The sequence below is a fragment of the Alternaria hordeiaustralica genome (genome assembly GCF_023758085.1).
Source record: "Alternaria hordeiaustralica strain BMP 2776 chromosome Unknown scaffold_31, whole genome shotgun sequence".
Classification (NCBI taxonomy): domain Eukaryota; kingdom Fungi; phylum Ascomycota; class Dothideomycetes; order Pleosporales; family Pleosporaceae; genus Alternaria; species Alternaria hordeiaustralica.
Genome location: NW_026056803.1, coordinates 42,201 through 61,760, shown reverse-complemented (window position 1 = coordinate 61,760; position 19,560 = coordinate 42,201). Strand labels below are relative to the sequence as shown.

Sequence of the window (19,560 nt, the reverse complement as noted above, 5' to 3'; positions counted from 1 at the left end):
GAAGTGTCGCGCGCGTCGTACAGAAGTCAGAAAACCGCGAAACGATCGAACCTGCTATCTCTCTCTTTCTCCCTAGGCAGCATTCGTGACTGTTTGAAAAGCAGTGAATGCGGGGGTGAGGGTGAGTCTTTGCGCCTGTGAATTCCGCCTCTTTGAGCGACTGCAACCAACAGTGGCCGCCAACGCGTCGCGTGTCAAACACCCAGCCACAAAGACAATAACAAGACACTAGAACACCAGAATCAAACATGCAGTCTCAGACAGCAGTCAAACATTTCGGTAAAGAGAGAGACACCGTTGACGGCACACGGAGATTATCGCGCTCGGACTGTGCCCAAGTGGTAGCGACGTTCGATTAGGGAAGGCAGCAGCAGAGCCTCACCCGGGGGCAAGCGCACCAGCCACCGGCATTTGGAGAGGCAGGTGCGACATGGTTTGGAGGGTTAGAGGATTGCCTGTTTGAGCTGTTGACATAAGAAGCTTTGTGATGGAGACGGATGATTGCTTGCGATGGAAAGATGTAGAAAGCAATGGGGGCGGGATGGGTTGCTGAGGATGGCGGATGGGCCTAGCACGTGCTGGTCGTACGAACGGGCCCTGACAAGAGGTGAGAGAACCCCTCATCAGGATCATGATTCCCATACTCAACAGAGAAGAACAACACATCGTTAAATACTATAAACATGACGTGAAATCTAATGCAAGCTCACACGGACCGAACCGACGTACGCCCTACGCGAAAACGCCTCCATGAACGCCTACCCTGTGCATGCAGTTTCCGCGAACAGTGATATAGACCCATTCCCAAAGATATCCATCAACATATACCACCAGAATACATATTCTTCTAACCGTTCTTCGGAGCATAGTCCCAGATATGCGACGAATCCCAACTCTCCGTCTCCTCCTTCCTCGCCTTAGGATCATCCCCCCTCTTCTTCGCATCCTCTCTCAACACATCCAACTCGCGATCCATACCACTAATCTCCGTTCTCAGTTTATTAATAGTCTCAATCTCTTCCTTGGAGAAATTGGGGTCCTTGCCGTCCTTCTTAGCCTCCTCCTCGCGCTTGTTGAACTTATCCAGCTGGGTAAACTTCTCGTTGCGCGCATCCTGCTTCTTGAAGTACTCGTCGTACTTCTTCTGGCCGCCGAAGCAGATGCCGTAGCCGTCGCAGTAACACGTGTTCATAGCCGGGCAGTGGACTTCATGGCCGGTGAAGATGTAGTGCCAGATATATTCGAAGATGCGGCCGGAGAACTGGTCGTCCATGCCCGTTGTAAGCAGCCACTTGCGGTAGTGGATAAAGCGCTCGATAGGCACTTCCTGGATGCGCTGGCGCGACACGGCGAATTGCGCGCAGCAGATTCCCGAGATGGAAGGCGGGATCGGGGCGCCCGGGTGGATCTCCTCCCAGATGTTGCGCCGCCAGTAGATCTCCTCGGGCTTGTGGAAGAAGTCGAAGTCGCCGCCGGGGCGGTCCATGTGGATCCAGTCCGGGCAGCCGGGGTCGTGGTGGCAGCGCACGTTCATGTAGCCCATGCGGGCGACGCGCTCGTGGTTGAGGCGCTGGATCATCTGCGCGGCGTCGAGGCCGAGGAGCTGGTTGTTGTGCCAGGCGTGGCGGTGGGCGTGCATGAAGATGGACGTGTCGGGGAGGTCGTCGTAGTGGTCGATGATGTACGAGAGGTAGACCTGGGAGGTTAGCTGGGGGCTCAATGACAGATATGCCATACGTACCATGGCCTCGCGACCTTTGTTCTTGGGGATCTTGTGCTCGGCATTGGGGTTGTCGACTTCGTATACTACCAGCGGCGCATCGGGAATCTCCTTGTCCATCCAGCTAATGTCCTCCTTCTGCGTCTTGGGCACGATGATCTTGTACGTGTAGTTGCTGCCCAGCGGCTTCGTCTGCGCCTCGGAGAAGCGCAGCGGCAGGCCAAAGTCGAGTGGGTCACCGCGCAGCGAGGGCCGGTAGCCGTGGGCAGCGCTGCTCCCGGAGTTCCATGCTGGAATTGACGGGATTTGGTGGAGATACCACCACACGAGGCCGGCGGCGAGGAAGACGAAGACGAGCGGGATGGCCCTCGGGGGTCCGCTGAGCATGGTGGGTGACGGAACGGCTAGTAGCGAGGGCTCATTGATGGTTGTGGAGAGGTGTTCGAGACCAGGACCTACGTGATGATCATGGCGCGGGATGCAGGCGGCGCCGGGGGTGCGTTCGGCCTCGTTGTCGTCAGCTCGCCCTCGACGCAAAGGTGGATCTTCCCGTACCTGGGCCTGGTTGCGCGTCCAGATGTCACTAGGCGGGATCTGCATGTGCCAGCCCTGGACCCAACGTGAAACATGCTGCACATCTACCTTCCACACTTCACCATACCCGCCCGGGTGTAACGCTTGGCAGGGCAACATTACTTTGAATTATTTCAGTAGACTCTATTCCTGTCTCATTTGACTTTCACTCCCTCTTCATGCCCACTCGCCCAATTCCCCTCAACCCCCACCCCAACAGCAGCCCCGTAGCGCAGCTCAACGCAAACAGATACCAGAACGCCGCACGGAACCCCTCCATGAGTGCTGCAGGACTTTCCTTCTCGATATAACCCGAATGCTCCGTAACACTAGACGCAATGACAGCACTGGTTGCCAGCCCTACACTTTTGCCGATTTGCGCTACCGTGTTGAAGACGCCGCCTGCGAGTCCCTGCGTCCGCGCTGGAAACACAGAGGTGATGACAAGGTTCGAGACTGTGAACAACGCATCCGCACCAATAGGATTGAAGAACACAGAAAGGAACGCGCAGCTCCAGTACGACCATTCCGGCTGTATGATGCACATAAGCAGCCCGCCAAGAGTCGTGCAAAACAATCCGACGGTTACCGCCCAGTCAGCTCGAACCCTGTGAGCAATCAGGCCCATTACCAGATTGGCGAGAGCCCCGGCTACTGGTCCGGGCAGGAATCGGATCGACGTCTGGATTGCTGATAGCTTCTGCACGTTCTGGAAGAAGAGCGTGTGGTACGACTCCACCGCATTGAAAGTTCCCCATGTGATGAAGACCCCGATGCAGATGATGCTGAAGATGCGGTTGCGCCAGAGTGAATTCGGGATGATAGCGGGCCGGCCCAGTCGTTCCTGCCTGCCAACCCAGAAAATGAATGCCGGGATGAGAGCAATCGCAGTAATGAGCAGACCGAGTGTCGTGGGCTCTCGGATTCTAGCAGTCTCTTCGGAGATCAAACTGAAGACATTAGCATCGAGCCATCAGATATGTGAGATCAACACTCACGCGAAACAGTATGAGAGGAGCGCCAATGATGCGCTTCCAAAGAGGATGCCGACCCAGTCAATGTCGCTCTTCAAGCGAGACCACACGTGTGGCTGCTTGTTGTCGACTTTTGGCAGACCGAACAGCCCGAGAACGAAGACGATCGTGTTAGTGATCGCACTGAGGTGGAAACCCCACCGCCATCCAATGGTATCAGCGAAGATACCCCCGAGCACGAGTCCAAAGGAGAAACCTATGGGTTGGCCACCGCCCATGGATGCAAATGCAATGTTTCTGCTCTTGCCTTCTGGAAAGGTGCTGGTGATGATACTGACAGCCGAGGGGAGGCAGAAGGAGATTGCTACGCCGGCGAAGGCACGGAAAACAATAAGCTGTGTTCCGGTCTGCGCCAATCCACATGCCAGTGTGAAGGCGGATTGGAGAAGACATCCTACCAAATACATAGGTCGGGAGCCGACGACATCGGCGACGGAACCGAGGAGGAGAAGAGTGCAGCCGCAAGTCAAAGCGTAGATGGAGATTGGCCTAGTGTCGTCAGTATGTGAGTATGGAATATGGGATCTGTCTACAAACCATAAGAGCACACTAGGTGCGAGCTCTAGTTCGCGTGCAACTGTAGGCAGAGTCACAGTCATGACACCCGACAGCATAGAGCTGACCATGGTAACACACACGACCGTCACCAAGACGATAGCAGTCGTTCCCTTGCCAGGACCATCCCGTTGTTCAGCAGCGAAGGAGTCCTGGGCCACATTGATAGGACGCAAATCCTCAGCTATCGAAGGCGTATCTTTGCTTCCCCCATTGCCCAATGGTTTGGCTGTGAGGGCTGGAATCGATGTCTCAGGATAGCTCACAAGTTCAATCGATGTTGCAATTTGTGACATGTTGGAGAAGAGGGATAATGAGTCGTTGGAAAAAAGGTGGTGGAAGATGAGTCGAGATTTGCACTACATATCCCTTGAGCAAGGAAATACTATGCGGCAACCCCTCCTATATAAGGGCAGACCGATGCCGGGAAGACAATAGTACCTGCGACATCATATTCCTCGATGTAGAGTCTGACTGCAGCTCTTGGCTACGCCTTGCATCCTTGTAGGGCGTGAGCGGCTGATTAGTACATGTTCAGTACCTAGATAGTTTGGCGCAGCCCACGGCAACTCCGTAAGTAGGCAGCAATGCGGCGGTAGCCATGTCATGATTTGGTGAATGGATTGGGAAACTCCTGCTAATGGTTCTTCCACAGCGCAAGAGCCGCGTCTAGATTCAGCCGGGCAAGTGAAGAGCGGAAGCTTTCCGTCGGGTGTGATGGCAGACGGAGGTTCGGCGGCGGGACTGACGCGATAAGGGAGCCGCGGCCTTATCGCGTTAGCGCCGTCATGGCTGCAGGGATCTGGTACCTGACACTTGGAGCTCGAGATGCTGGAGGGGACGCGGTAGAGGAGCAATTGTTTTGTACCATACGCAACTGCCATTTCTGTTTTCACTGCAGATTTCCGATGCGCTGAACTGTTTCATATCACGTGGCTAAACTCAAGCCTCGTTCTCCGGCCACTTCAATCCGACGTTATGCTACACGTTGCAACTTCTTGAGATCGGGAGTTGAACTTTCGAAACACCACGACTATCGCTCGTCATTGCTACACGCCACCACGATTCCTGCCGGGCTTAGGGCGGGTTTACACGATGCGAGCTTCAGCCTCTATGCTGAGCGCGAAAGCTCTCTTAGTGCTCAGCGCTTTCAGGCACGTTGGCTCGCATGCGGCTCGTCCAGGTGTCAGTGTCGCGCTTCTGGCTTCTTTCAATCCAGCTCCATACCTAGTAGAGTTGTTGTAAGCTTCGGGTGTGCCAAACGCAAGAGCTACAACTAACTCCTCCCAGAGAAACTGCTGCAGAAGAGAATGCGACGGCATACTACCCCATCCTCGACCGCGTATCCGAGGGGTACTTCGACGAGAAAACCACAGAGCAGGCGCTGTATACAGCCTTTGTGGACCTCCTGAAAAGCGATGGACACATCACCCAGCCTGAAGCCCTCGCTTCCTTCGATCTCGCTCTCTCCATCCGGTCGGCTGCGCCGCGGATAGAAGCACATTACCAGTTCTACAATACATCGGTGGAGCCTTCACTGAAGGCGGAGCAGAACGAGAAATGCGAGATTTGGGCATCGTTTCATGGGAAACAATACTGCTCCGTACACCTAGACGAGCCGTTCGGAGACATTGAGAGCGAGCGGTACGTACAAATGGCCTGGCCTATGGCAGACACTGAGACTCAAACAGGACATACAAACTACCCTTCGACCGCATACTTGGAAACAGCTCGGCTCTACCTGCGATTCTATACGCCGATATCACTGCTCCTCGATTCAAGAAATGGCACAAGACGTTGAGCGATACAGCCAAACAAGGAAAGACTTCGTACCGTGTCCGGCACAAGCCTTCGTTAAAGGCACCAACAACGCCGCTGGTAGTGAACGGATACGGTGTCGAGCTGCAGCTGAAGCGGACCGACTACATTGTCATAGACGACAGACAGGCTGAACAGGGAGAGAAGAGTGCTTCTCAAAAGCCAATGGGCACCGGCCTAGACGACGATGAAGATGTCGCAGACCTCAAGCCCTTGTCCAAGGACGAGGTATCCGATTTAGGGCTGAAGGCTGCCAGCTTTGTAACCCAAAGCGAACAGCCCATGGATACCCTCATGAAGCTCGTGCAAGACTTTCCGAAGTACTCGTCCATCATCGCAGCTCACAACGCGTCGGAAGACTTCCTGGAAGAACATCTGAAAAACCGCGAGCAACTCCTCCCTACGGGGTACAATGTCATCTGGATCAACGGTGTACAGATCCCGGCCCGCGATGTGAACCCGTTCTCGCTGCTGGCACACTTGCGCCGTGAACGTAAATTGATCAATGGGATACGCAGCCAGGGTCTCAGCGGTTCTGAGGTCATTTCATTGTTGTCGCATGATTCGATCGCCCAGACTCAGGCGGACGCTGAACCTCAACGTTATGACTTCAGAGATGCTACCGAAGGCGGCAACGTCATTTTGTGGCTGAACGACATCGAAAACGATCCAATGTACGAAGGGTGGCCAAGTGAACTCAGGGCTGTGGGTACGATCATTCATGTCGTTGATCGTGAGCTAATCATAATCACAGTTACTGCAAAGAACATACCCTGGTCAACTGCCATCTTGCCGCAGAGACATTCACAACGCCATCGTCGCTGTCGACTTGACTTCGTCCGAAGATGTTACGACCATGCTTGAGACTATACTCAGTCTCATTAGGCGTGGTATTCCACTGCGCTGGGGTATCGTTCCTCAGACCGCTACAACTGGTGCTCTTGAGCAGGCCAAGGTAGTCTACTATCTACATGACGCGTACGGACTACCCGCTGTGATTGAATACCTTCAAGTAGTAAGTGTTGAAACCTCTTACGAAGTCGTACGTTGCGCTGACGCGAAACAGTTGGCGGATGGCAAGAAGTTGGCACACGCAGATCAAGCCACCTTCGACGCGACAGTCAAGAAAACCGCGCTCCTCGAAGGAAAGGAGGCTTTGGCCTTTGATGACGTACTGAAGTCAGAGACGCTGGATCAGCGCATCACAGGTGCCAAACAGTACCTGAAGCGTCTAGCAGCAGAAGGCCCCAAAGCCCCCGTCTTTGTCAACGGCGTACCCATTCCAGCGACCGAAGAATGGCTCGGAACACTCAGCCAAAGAGTCGGCATGGATCTTCGTCAGATTCAACAAGCAGTCTTCAATGGTAATTTCAACAGCGATAGCTGGGTTCCACAACATTTCTTGGCCTCAGCTGCTGCTAAGCGCAATCCTCTTGTCATCCCGGAGAACGAGAAGAACATCACGCTCATCAATATGGCTGAATTTGAAGAGACCCATGGCGAGGCTTATAACAAGATGCCGCGTATTCATGCATCAGAGTCTGCTAGCAAGAGCGACTGGATTCACGTCACGCTCGTGGCGGATTTCAACTCGGAGGCTGGTTTTGCTCTTCTGAAAGCACTGGCAGATTTCCGTGAGGCAAACCCCAACGTAGAGGCCGTTCTTATACACAATCCGAAAGCCGGTGCGGAGCAGTCGAACGCCTCAGAAGACATTCTAGAGACTTACATCAAATCTGACCGTAAGCTTACAAGCGGAGCCCTCTCCGAGATCATGAACCGGGATGCCAACTACAGAGCAACTCCCGCCGACTCCACTCTGTTCTGGAAGGTTGCTGAGCCGATCTACGACGCGTTCGGTCTGAAGCCGGGACAGAACGGCATGCTTGTTAACGGACGCTTCGTAGGACCCATCCCAGAAGACTACGGATTCTCATACGATGACGTCGAAACGTTCGTCACTTATGAGCAGGTCAAACGCGTTGAGCCGTTGAACAAAGCGCTTGCCGATCTTGAACTCATGGAAAAGATCAAATCTCCTATAGATGTTGCGAAGATCCAGTCGCTGGTCGCACTTTCCACCGTGTCGGACGTTCCAGAAGGCATTTTCGAGACTGCATCAACCCTGAGGATGAGCACTTACAACAACTGGACTGCCAAGCACACCGCTATCTTCCGGGGTGACGAAGACAACGCTGTCTTCCGGATCGTGGCCTCAATTGACCCCGCGACAGAGCTCGCACAGAAGTGGGTACCAATCCTGAAAGTACTTAGCGACATGGAGGGCACACACCTCAAGCTTTTCCTCAACCCCAAGCAGATGCTCCAAGAGCTTCCTGTCAAGCGTTTCTACAGATACGTCCTCGAAGCTCGACCATCCTTTGTCGCCGATGGATCCATCGGAAGCCTTGGAACCCACTTTTATGGCATCCCCAAGGAGGCTTTGCTGAACCTTGGCATGGATGTGCCACCCTCTTGGCTAGTTGCTCCGAAAGAGTCTGTATATGATCTCGACAACATCAAGCTTAGTACCATTCCTGCTGGTGCCGATATCACCGCTGTCTATGAATTGGAGAACATCCTTATCGAGGGCCACTCTCGTGACACTACGAATGGTGGTCAGCCGCCGCGTGGTGCTGAAGTCGTTCTTGCCACTGAGCGGGATCCTCATTTCGCGGATACTATCATCATGGCTAATCTCGGCTACTTCCAGTTCAAGGCCACTCCTGGCTTTTACAACATTCAGCTCAAGAGCGGTCGCTCTCAGGAAGTTTTCAGCCTTGATAGTGCGGGTCCTATCAGCTGGGCACCTGTGCCTGGTGACGAGACTTCCGAGATCGCTCTCATGAGCTTCCAAGGAGCGACAATATTCCCTCGACTATCGCGCAAGCCAGGTCAGGAAGAGACTGATGTGCTCGCTCCCGCAGAGTCGCTCGCCTCTGAGCTGGTTGGCAAGAGCGCACAGAAAGTCAACAAATTCCTCGGCAAGATTGGTCTCAACTTCGACTCCGAGAAAGTCTTGCAAAAGGGCGCTGATCTATTCTCCGGAAGCAAAGCGGCGAAGAAGGGCACGCAAGCAGACATCAACATCTTCTCCGTCGCTTCAGGCCACTTGTACGAGCGCATGCTGAACATTATGATGGTATCTGTCATGAAGCACACCAAACACACCGTCAAATTCTGGTTCATCGAGCAATTCCTCTCTCCCAGCTTCAAATCCTTCCTCCCGCACATCGCCGCCGAGTACGGTTTCGAATACGAAATGGTCACCTACAAATGGCCACACTGGCTGCGCGGCCAAACCGAAAAGCAGCGCGAGATCTGGGGCTACAAGATCCTCTTCCTAGACGTCCTCTTCCCCCTCGACCTCGAAAAAGTCATATTCGTCGACGCCGACCAGATCGTGCGAACAGACATGTACGAACTCGTGCAACACGACCTAGAAGGCGCACCCTACGGCTTCACACCCATGGGCGACTCGCGCACCGAAATGGAAGGCTTCCGTTTCTGGAAAACAGGGTACTGGGCTAACTTCCTGCGTGGCCGGCCCTACCATATTTCCGCGCTGTACGTCGTAGACCTAACCCGCTTCCGCCAACTCGCCGCCGGCGACCGCCTCCGCCAGCAATACCACGCCCTCTCCGCGGACCCCAATTCCCTCTCTAACCTCGACCAAGACCTACCCAATAACATGCAGTTCAACCTCCCCATCCACAGTTTACCCCAGGAGTGGCTGTGGTGCGAGACTTGGTGCGCTGATGAGGATTTGCACAAGGCGAAGACGATTGATCTTTGTAATAATCCGCAGACTAAGGAGCCGAAGTTGGAGAGGGCAAGGAGGCAGGTTCCGGAGTGGAATGTTTATGATGCGGAGATTGCGGGGTTGGCTAGACGTGTGAAGGGGGAGGAGAGGGGTGGGAAGGTGGGAGGGGTGGTGGATGTGCAGGAGGAGGAGCAGAGGAGGGAGAAGGTGGTGAAGGATGCTGAGAGGGAGGGGCATGGTGAGTTGTAAGATGGAGGATAGATGGTCGCAAGAAGAAGAATGGCTTGGTGTGAGAGGGATGCGAGATAAGTTACGATATTAGAGGTGCCGCAATCGCACGAAATTTCACCGCATGTTCCTCTGTACTTGCTAAGGCTGAGTGATGCTCTTCTAGTCGGGATTGAAGCCCCTTGAGGGGGGCTGTGTGACAAGGTGATTCGGTTACGAGTAGGTATGGGCATTGGAAGCCTGCGTTGCGTAAAATGTTTGCGACACCCTGTTAGCTACATCTTCTACCTAATCTCTTTCTTTAAAGGGGCGTCAGAATGAACCTCGTAAAATGTTTGCTAGTCGGGCACAAGTCGCAATCCCTGCTCCTTCATACCTAGGTAATCGTTGTTCTTCCCCGGTAGATGGACATAATGAATAGGGTGCGCCTTCGACCCAGACTGCGGTCTTGTCCTTCGGGCAGGTCATTGAGATGGTACTTTGGTATACGGTATGATTGCGATAGGTTTGATGTAGATGAATAGAACGGAGACCAGACGTTGACAAGGTTGACGATAGGAACACGGACTTATGTACCGCATGTAATAACGACAGGAATACCCTACCCAAAACTCATGCTTGAAATCAGCAATGGCAATGGTTGATGTTCCGAGTGGCATCGTGACGCACCTGCGCCTTGCCATCGAGAAGGGCCGATAGAGCCGTTTCTCCCGACCACCCTTTACGATGATCGACAACCACCACGCGATGCGGTCATTACACTCCCACATCTGCACAGCGAGTGCAAACACCGATAACAGGTTTTCGCTCTATCCAATATCGGAAACTATGGGTACGTTGGTGAGATGAGACAGTTACCACACACGATCGGGTCTCGGCTCCCTTAGCGTATACCGGTGGCTACGCCGGCACGGCTGTACCTGGGTTGGGTGGAGAAGATAGGTTCGTGCCAAGACAGGTATGACATAGGTGGTCCAGCGGACAGATGACGCTGAAGACGTAATGTGGAGGTACTGCAACAGGCTGGCTGTGTGTATGTCATTGGGGGGTATATAAGGCTGGGTGCTGGTGTCTATGAAAGGCTATACATCATCAACCATTCATCACAAAACAACTCGCATCTATCTCAAGCACAACTCCCTGTACACTTACCCAGCCAAACTACACATCACACCCCCATCAAACATGTCTGGCCAAGGAGTTTCCCACCAGGGCATCACCGCCCCCGGTCTCAGCGAGGCGGACCAGAACATCAACAACACCACCGAGGACATCAGCAACAAGGCTTCGGGTCACAAGGCAAACTTGAGCAACCCCAGTACGCATTCCCTGAGATACCTAGCTGCGTGTTTGATGAGATGAGAGACTAACGCGTGATGCAGACACCAGCGAAGAGTCCAAGAAGAAGTCTGCTGAGGCACTCAAGGCACTTGGTGGTGAGGACGCCTTCTATGGAAAGCAGGGTAAGGGCGAGTAGGGGATTCTATCCTTGCCTGATGAAGGGGGAATGAAGTTATGATACCATATTGAGATGAGAATATAATGTCTTTCAACGTCAATGATGCGCGCGCCTGAATGCTGCATGAGTGATGTACAGCTTATTCCCATGCTCCATCGTGCTGTACAAGTATGCTTTCAGGCGCAACTAAGGAATCGAAGCTCATAGTCGGCTATCGCATGCGTGAAAAGCGGCATGAGAACGAGACGATGGACCATCGCGTCGGCGTTCTTTCCACGCGGAAAGCGATGACGTCATCAGCATCATCGTCTCCTTCCCCACACATCTCCACCCCAGCCCTGCAGCCTCACCAAACATCCATCAACAACACGAAACACCCATCTTGACTCGACCTCCCATCTCATACCTCCCCAGGTACCACCTCACACTCCCCAATCATGACATCCTCAACCCCCTCCACCACCCCCTCCATACCAACCCTCCACACCAAAGCCGAGTACCTCAAAGCCGTCATGTACGAAGGCGTCACCATCCTCCAAGGCACAGCCACCTGGTGCAAGAACTGCCACATCGTCGCCCCTGAAGTCGCAAAGATGGTGGCGGAGTACCCAAATGTCAAGTTTTACACGTATGATGTGGAGGAGTGTGAGGATATTGCGCAGGAGCTGGGGGTTAGGAGTATGCCGAGTTTTAGTGTGTTTAAGGATGGGGATATTATGGAGGGGGTTACCGGGGCGAGGCCGAGGGAGGTTAGGAGGGCTATTGAGGGGTGTTTGTAGGAGGGGGTGGTGGTGAGAGGGGGAGTGAGGGGAGTGGTGGAGGTGGGGTGAGAGGCGAGGCTGGCGGCGATGAGAGAAGGGGCTGGCGATGTCGGTCCAGATGTCTAAGGGATATGGTTCATGGTATGAGGGAACTCCTTCGTCTTATCGATGTTCGATTCGTTGTCTACATATGCTCATTAAAAAGCGGTCAAGTTGCGGTACCCTGTCACGTAAGTGAAGGCGGCTTCTACAAGCGAACAGCCGTTTGCGCACGCACTCTCGCACACTGAGCAGACTATTGCAAAACTTTCCGTCGACCATTGTGTTACGCCTGTTTCATCGCAGGAGATCTCCCTTACCGGTTCGACAGCGAACCCCTCTACACGATACGATTTCCGCGACGCGTTCCATCTTCGACAGCGACTTGTCAGATTATCCCGCAATGTCACCAGGATCGACGACACTGTTGGATCTGGAGCGGGGGATCAAAAATAAACAGTTCTCGCTGGCATTGTACGAGCAGGCGGCTGCGCGACTAGGCGACACGGCTGGAGAGGAGTGGAAGTCATTCCTCAACACCGTAATCCTTGGGCTCAAGACAAGCCTACAGGCTTTGGAAGCACAGTATACCAGTATTACGGCGAGGCAACATACTCAGCGTCTTCACGAAGATCCTCATGTACCAACAATCTCGATCGCAGAACTGACGCGAGTCGTCTCTGAAGAGGCAGACGCTCGGGATGATCTACTCGCCAACATGCGGACGTTGGAACGTATCGGAAAGAAACGAAACGGTTTCGAGCAGGAGCTTCAAGAGAAGCTGCAATCGATGAAACGACGTTTGCAGCTCCGATCTTACGCAAGCCGCGATGCGGCGATGGATATGCAGGACATCGAGGACATTCAAGAAGACATCCTACACTACAAAAAAAGGATTCAAAGTATCACTTCCGATTATGAGCATCTTGTAACAAGAGTGTGTGATACGATGATGGCGGCGAATCGTGCAGCAAAGAGTCATCTCACAGTGCCAGGGCTTGGCAGATGGGCCCCTGTGCATGCGCCCGTCGCAGTCACTATTACACCTGACCCTGCAAGCAACACAGTCTCTACCGCCACCGCACAGACGGCTGTCACAGTCACAGCTGCGCAAGTCAGAGTCTCAGATATACATTCCCAGGTTGAAGCTTCCGCCGGAGGTGTCCAGATGGGTACAGTTTCTGGTGCTGTAACCTCTAGGCCCAGAACGAAGACCGCTATCGTCAAGTTGGACGAAAGACTATCAAGTCTCACACTATCTCCCCGCCTGGAACAATATGCAGATGTCAAGCCAGTTCATCAGCAACAGTTCAACCTTGGCGACATTGGCTGGTTCCCCGTTCTACGTCCGTCCTGGTCTTCATCTTCCAAGGACATCCATACTGAATTCGGTTACATTTGCGCCAAGTCCTATCCACTGATCATTGTGGAAAAGCTGGACGACTGCATGTTGGGTCTGATCATCTCCACGTCGCATGGAAATGGGTTGCGTCTGAAAGGCGATTCTGTCAGGGATCGAAGCGTTCCCGTCGTCGACCAGTTTCCAGTCTTTGCCGTGGAGGAGGGATGGGGCAGCGATCTTTTTCCCAGGCAAACAGTTCGGGTCGCGAACCTCGGTGGTGAATTCCATCCACTCGCAGGCAGTTACGTCGATATGCTGAACGCGGTTATGGTGCCCTACGACTCAAGGTTCCAGAAGAAGGGGTCCGTCATGAAGGACGACGTGATTACTCTGCAGCGCATGAGACTGTCGGCAGTCCTCACAAACTCGCAAGCCGGGGCACTCATGAAAAACAACAGATTTTGGAATTACATGACAGGATGGGAGAAACATGTGGCGAATACAGAACATATGTGTCGGCGGCGGGATGACATCCTTACGGAGATGGTGTCGCGAGAGCAGACGCAATAGGTTATGGACTTATAAGTCAAGGTGTTACTTAATCGCAGGCCGAAGATTGCGGTTGGTCCTCGTTCTTCGCGTTGGGGAATCAGGCTGTTACTTCATTTGCGACATCAAGAGATGTACATACACTGCATATTACCTAGGTAGTGTCAAATTTTTCCACTGTACCTGAGAGAGAGTAATTTTGGTCGATACCCATTTCTGGAAGGATACAAGGCTTACATGGATGAAGACGAGCAGCTACGCTCACTCGAAGGCAATAATTGTCGGGGGGATGCATCTTGTGTCTTGCTTTTGCTACGCAGGCCACACTTGTGGATAATGTTTTGGTGCGTTTTTTGGGAATTAGAGAAAAAAGACTGATCAAGCTGCTGTTGCTGCACCTCTATACACATGTATGCCTAGGTAGAGTAGCCATCACTGCGCTCATCGCAACCCCAAATCCTCCTCCCATCGCATCACAACGCGTCCCATCCCAACTCGATCCCCACCCCCAGTCCACCCCACCAATCTCCATCCGGCCATCGCACAACACCCCAGTCCCCGCTGACCACACCCAAGACCCTCCCGTCCCATCCCAGCCAATCACCATCGTCTCTGAAATTGCCGGGTAAGCCCAGCACAAGGGTAGCGAGCGGGGAACACCCGACCTCCACAGACTCCACCACTACACTCGAAATGCTGACCATCGTTTTTATGTTCTCAAAGGCAAGCTGTAGCGAAGGAGGCTTTTCGGCGTAATCGTGATATATATCCAGCCAGTTGGGAGGTATTGGCCGAGCCGTGGCGACAGGATATGGGGAATTGACGAATGGGAGAAGAGGATTGTGGACACGGAGACCGAGACGGGCGGCTTGGGAGACGGGGAGTTAGATGGATGAGTGGGCGACCAAGAAGAGGGCGTTCGAGGTCGTGTACCCCGCCGTGCATGTGCATGTGGAGGAGAGGTGGTGAGCGATGGCGGACAGGGAAGCTGTCGAGTTGATAAGCACAGTGTACCCTGGGGTTGAGGTGCAAGGTTGATATTGATACACGACTACACTACCTACCTCCACTCCACCAGTCATCCCATAGACACAGCTACTACAGCCAATCATGGCGACAACAACAGTGACCTCGCACAGCACAGACTCCGATCGCATCGACAAGGAGCCCCATCTCGCACACACATCTACCAACATCTCAATCAGCCCAGAGCTCTTCGAGAAACTGTATCTCGCGCCCAAGACACCACATGCAAATGAGAATGTCGGAAAATATGCTAATGCGACACCTTTGGGCTTCTTGGGGTGAGACACTCTTTACAATATGGACGGTGTCGATACTGAAGACCGCAGATTCGTAATCTCAACCTTTACATTCTCCATGGTACTAATGGGTTGGGGCGGTGCCGCCGGAATGCAAGCAGTCGTGTACGTCTTTCCACCTTCCCTCCCTCCACCCCTCCCAGACCCCCCTACTCCCCCTGCTAACCTCCCTCACAGCGGCATATTCTTCTTCACAGGCCCCCTCCTCCTAACCCTCTCCACAATCTTCCTCTGGATCCAATCCCAATTCTTCCCCATGATGGTCTGCGGCCTCTTCGCCGTCTTCTGGCTCTCCTTCGGCATGTTGCAACTGCCCACGCTCAATCTGGCCGCCTCCTACTCTCCTTCCGGCGACGCCGCAGCCGGCATGGTGAGCCAAGAGATGAACGCGGTGATTGCGTTGTATTTGCTTGTTTGGGGGTTTGCGCTAGCGACGTTCTGGCTGTTTACTATCCGGATCAACATGGTCTTTGCGGGTATCTTCGGGTTTGTGACGGTCGGGGCGTGGGTGTTGAGTGGGGCTTATTGGGCGTTGAGTAGGGGGGATTTTGAGAGGGCGGGGAGGTTGCAGAAGGTGAGTTACACTGGCAGTTTTTAGGTGCCATTACTGATGCGCACAGGCTGGTGGAGCGCTCTTGTTCATAGTAGGCCTTCTGGGCTGGTACATGCTCTTCGTCATCATGGCTGCAGAGATGCGCTGGTCTGTATGTCCGCCTGTTGGAGATCTTAGCAAATACTGGGCGAAGACAGATGTCGAGATTGGTGCGAATGCAAGCGAGAAGAAAGATTGAGCATGGGATCGTGTCTTTTGAAAGCGACACTGATGTTATGTAGATGGTGCGGTAATACTTCGCATGTAATTGCTGATGTAAAACGTTTCACAAGGACGCAGCTCGACGAGCAAACGAACTCATGGTCCTACAGTCCCCGCGACCTTCTTTTCCTGCAACTCTTTCCTGTCGCGTCTCTGTACAGCAACGGTCTTACTGGTGTACTTTCTCTTGTCTACCGACGGAATGAAGAACGCGGCGACCACTCCCAGCAGACCGAACGCCAAGGCTACTAGATACGACAAATGCGCACCCTCCAAGTATGCTTGCTTATTCCCTAAACTGGCTGCAGCTCGAATAGCAGGAGTTATACCTGGGATAGCTTGGTACCCGGCAGCTGTGTTTGCTCTCGCCGCGGTGATCAACCGAGTAACAATGTCCGACGAAAGGTTGAAAGGAGCAAGATTGGCACGAACGCGCGCAGGTAAGGCGTCTCCGTACTTGTTGTTCGTAACGTTTCCAAAGATGGCGGTAGCGACAGCGCCAGCCAGAAGACGAGAGGTTCCCGCAAGACCAGCTGCAGTGCCTATATCTTCCTGGTAAACGATCCCGAAGCCTACCAAGACCATGCCGTTCAAAAGGTTGACAGAGGTACATGTCGAGATGATGACTGTCAGGATGATTGACTTGACCGGATTGTCCATTGTAGAAGTAGACATGGCACCGACACAGGCTGTCTGCAACGCGACGGCGAACATGATGACCCAACGTTGGTGACCGATGACTTTGCTAAAAGCCACGATGATGCCACCAATGATGGTTCCGAGCGGCAGAACTTCGGCGTATAAACCTTTGGATATCTCGTCGGTAGCGTAAATGAGTTGGGATAGGCGTGGCCACAAGGTTGCGTTCGAGTAGTATTGCATTCTGTAATCTATTAGCATAAGCCATATAATCGAGTGGATCAACATACCCGCCTATGGCCATGACCAGCATAGGAACAGTGAAGTGGCGTAATGCTCTGAAGAGACGTGGCGGGAACAGTGGTGCTGTTATATTATAGTAGGCCTCGTAGAATCCCAGACCGATCAAGGTCACCAGTCCGATGATGATAGGTGCGAGAACTGTCGCAGAAACCCAAGGAGCCTGAGATCCACCCCAGCTGACACCAACAATGAAAAGTGTACACCCAGCCAAGAATAGGAATAGTCCCAACCAGTCGAATTCGCGTAACAGTTGTCCAGCAGTCTTGCCATGTTCAGCCTTCTTATCCTTCCAGGATGGCGGGTGGTAGAAGAAGAACAGAAGGACAAGGTTGATAGCCTGGAAGCCTATCATGACATAGTAGCAAATGCGCCAGTTGCCCGTTTGCTTGATGATGACCCAACTGACCAACGGCATGATCTGCGCTATGATCGAGGCGGCATCAAATAATCCAATGGTGACATGACGATATTTGCTCGGCACGATCTCTTGGACAGCACCAAATGCCATCTCCAGGAATCCGGAACCGCAGCCGAACAAGGCACCACCGGCGATCATTTGGTTGATGCTTTGTCCGGTTGCTGAAACGATACTGCCGATGATGAGGATGATTGCTCCAGCGATGAAGAACCATCGTCTTCCGAATATGTCTGAAAGTCGTCCACCAACAGTGACAAACATGGCGCCACCAAGATTCCACGATATCGTGATCCATGTGTATCTAGGGTCTGGGCCAAGATCGGCGTTGATGTACGTGAGGATCGCCGGTGGAATGAGGAGAGTGAATAGGTAGGCGTTGTAGCACATAGCCATGGACACGGCGGCCATCAATGTGCGAACTGGGATAAGTTAGATATGACTGGGTGGCCAGTCTGGATGTTGGGCATTACGCACAGGTCATGCCAACATCTTCACCGGTGGTTTGTAGATGGCGGACGATCTCTTCGTTGGCGTCATTGATGGAGAAGTAGTTGTCGTGATCCGATGTATTCGTGCTATGCTCGAGCGCTTCGATGTGTGCCACCGAGGGCTCGCGGTCTCCTTTCGCAGCCATAGCGTAGCAAGCGACGATATAGAAGAGTACTACGAAGTACCTAAAATATCCGAATCCAAAGCTGGAGGATCAGCACTGTCATAAATACCGTCCCGCTGTTCCTAGTATGATCCGTCAGCTACCCCAGAATTCACCCCGAACATCCCCACCCATGTGTGGAGATAGCGACATGGCACTTATGCACATGCAAGCGACTCAAAATTCTAGTACGCTTGGGTGTTGTACTGATATGAGCATAAGCACCGTCATTGCCGGTTTGGGTAAAGAACTGCATTTTGTGTGGCGTCAGTCAGGAAATGTGATTGGTCACGGCTCCTGCGGTCGGAAAAACATAGCCAATGCCGATTTAGCATACCCGGTGTAGGCTATCGTTGTCCTGTATGCGCAACAGTCAGCAGAGGCTACGCCCTGGAGGTCGCTGTCGGAGCTTTAGTGTCCCTATATAACGTGGTGTGCCATCCACCCAATACATCTCTTCCGATCTCTGGTCTCGTATTCGAACGCCCTTGAGAAAAGATATGTGATCGCATTCGCTCGTTCTTGTAGGATGAGACGTGGTATCGTCTGATACGCTGCGTACTTGAACTGCGATGGTAGGTATGAGTGGAAGAACAAAGATCAATTTATGCCATAGCCGGATATCGCGAGTATGTCGTAACGCCATCAAATGCTGTATCCACAAACGCCGCCCAAAAGAAGAAACGGAAATCTCATAGGGCCTCGAGTTCGAAGTCGTCCAGCTTGTCGCGGTACTTCATGATATTGCGCTTAATCTTGGAGGAGTCGACCCATGTGACGAAGTCTTCCATATTCCTCGAGACCAGGTAGGCTGGGTCTGTGATGACATCGGTTCCAACTCTTACGTGCTGTGTGTTTGTTAGCTCCTAGCTGCATCTAGGGAGATGACCACTAAAGAAATTATGTCAGGAATCCAGTGTACTTACCCCTTGTTCCACAAGTGTGACAGCAGATTGTACGTGATCTGCCATGCGTAGCCGGGTCATGACGACTGGCAATCTCCTCCGTGCGAATGCGCTCACTGTAAGCTTGTGCTCGACATCGGATAGTTTTCCACGGCCGCCACCACCAGTTCCCAGCAAGCCCATCGAGAACAGCTTCTCCAGTATCAGATCCTCTTGCTTGGCGCGGAAGGGATCCGATGGGTCGAGGTTGGCGATTCTGTGGGCGAGTTGTCGCAATGAGCCGGCGAGCTGGTTGTATTTTCGGTAGTCGTCGCGTCCTTGGATTGCGTAGCGACGCATGACTGCGGCTTCCCGGTGGTCATTGTCGCTTTTGTAGGTGTTGAAGTCGACCTGCGAAAGGCGTTAGTAACTCTCAATAACTCTTTGTCTCCCCATGTACTGGAGAGAGCGCCGCTGGGCATGGCGAGAATAGCGGCTGTTCGCGCGGCGATCCAGACGGCGATGCGCAACGGTGGTGGAGCGGAACAGGGAGTGCATACCTTCTTCAAGAGCTTCTGCTCATGATGCTTAAGTTTGCGCACCATGTTGAGGAGGCGGTGATGAGGTTGTGGTGGGTGGTGGGTCGTGAGTGCTTGCGATGGCTTCGCGACGACGATGAAGATCCAA

General features: G+C 53.2%; 9 protein-coding genes across 9 annotated transcripts; 5 read left to right on the top strand and 4 right to left on the bottom strand.

Moving 5' to 3' along the window:
* Positions 1-847: 847 nt before the first annotated feature.
* On the bottom strand, positions 848-2,349 carry J4E84_009668 (uncharacterized protein; the record flags this gene model as incomplete). Its single annotated transcript, XM_049392230.1, is given in 2 exon segments — positions 848-2,329; positions 2,341-2,349. The coding sequence occupies 2 exon segments, from the start codon at positions 2,347-2,349 to the stop codon at positions 848-850; spliced, it is 1,491 nt and encodes a 496-aa protein (XP_049239992.1).
* A 110-nt stretch (positions 2,350-2,459) lies between these two features.
* J4E84_009667 (uncharacterized protein) lies at positions 2,460-4,178 on the bottom strand (the record flags this gene model as incomplete). The annotated part of the gene is made up of 3 exons (XM_049392229.1): positions 2,460-3,243; positions 3,292-3,816; positions 3,865-4,178. 3 exons carry the CDS (start codon positions 4,176-4,178, stop codon positions 2,460-2,462), a joined length of 1,623 nt encoding a protein of 540 aa, XP_049239991.1.
* Positions 4,179-4,977: 799 nt separating this feature from the next.
* J4E84_009666 (uncharacterized protein) lies at positions 4,978-9,712 on the top strand (the record flags this gene model as incomplete). Its single annotated transcript, XM_049392228.1, has 5 exons — positions 4,978-5,123; positions 5,173-5,526; positions 5,574-6,405; positions 6,455-6,715; positions 6,767-9,712. 5 exons carry the CDS (start codon positions 4,978-4,980, stop codon positions 9,710-9,712), a joined length of 4,539 nt encoding a protein of 1,512 aa, XP_049239990.1.
* Positions 9,713-10,876: 1,164 nt separating this feature from the next.
* On the top strand, positions 10,877-11,168 carry J4E84_009665 (uncharacterized protein; the record flags this gene model as incomplete). Its single annotated transcript, XM_049392227.1, has 2 exons — positions 10,877-11,009; positions 11,074-11,168. 2 exons carry the CDS (start codon positions 10,877-10,879, stop codon positions 11,166-11,168), a joined length of 228 nt encoding a protein of 75 aa, XP_049239989.1.
* A 419-nt stretch (positions 11,169-11,587) lies between these two features.
* On the top strand, positions 11,588-11,929 carry J4E84_009664 (uncharacterized protein; the record flags this gene model as incomplete). Its single annotated transcript, XM_049392226.1, has 1 exon — positions 11,588-11,929. One exon carries the CDS (start codon positions 11,588-11,590, stop codon positions 11,927-11,929), a length of 342 nt encoding a protein of 113 aa, XP_049239988.1.
* A 424-nt stretch (positions 11,930-12,353) lies between these two features.
* Positions 12,354-13,862, top strand: J4E84_009663 (uncharacterized protein; the record flags this gene model as incomplete). The annotated part of the gene is made up of 1 exon (XM_049392225.1): positions 12,354-13,862. One exon carries the CDS (start codon positions 12,354-12,356, stop codon positions 13,860-13,862), a length of 1,509 nt encoding a protein of 502 aa, XP_049239987.1.
* A 1,089-nt stretch (positions 13,863-14,951) lies between these two features.
* J4E84_009662 (uncharacterized protein) lies at positions 14,952-15,954 on the top strand (the record flags this gene model as incomplete). The annotated part of the gene is made up of 3 exons (XM_049392224.1): positions 14,952-15,145; positions 15,341-15,533; positions 15,784-15,954. 3 exons carry the CDS (start codon positions 14,952-14,954, stop codon positions 15,952-15,954), a joined length of 558 nt encoding a protein of 185 aa, XP_049239986.1.
* A 119-nt stretch (positions 15,955-16,073) lies between these two features.
* Positions 16,074-17,971, bottom strand: J4E84_009661 (uncharacterized protein; the record flags this gene model as incomplete). The annotated part of the gene is made up of 3 exons (XM_049392223.1): positions 16,074-16,860; positions 16,907-17,756; positions 17,812-17,971. The coding sequence occupies 3 exons, from the start codon at positions 17,969-17,971 to the stop codon at positions 16,074-16,076; spliced, it is 1,797 nt and encodes a 598-aa protein (XP_049239985.1).
* Positions 17,972-18,681: 710 nt separating this feature from the next.
* On the bottom strand, positions 18,682-19,478 carry IMP3 (Small subunit (SSU) processome component; the record flags this gene model as incomplete). Its single annotated transcript, XM_049392222.1, has 3 exons — positions 18,682-18,837; positions 18,916-19,284; positions 19,434-19,478. 3 exons carry the CDS (start codon positions 19,476-19,478, stop codon positions 18,682-18,684), a joined length of 570 nt encoding a protein of 189 aa, XP_049239984.1.
* Positions 19,479-19,560: the final 82 nt, after the last annotated feature.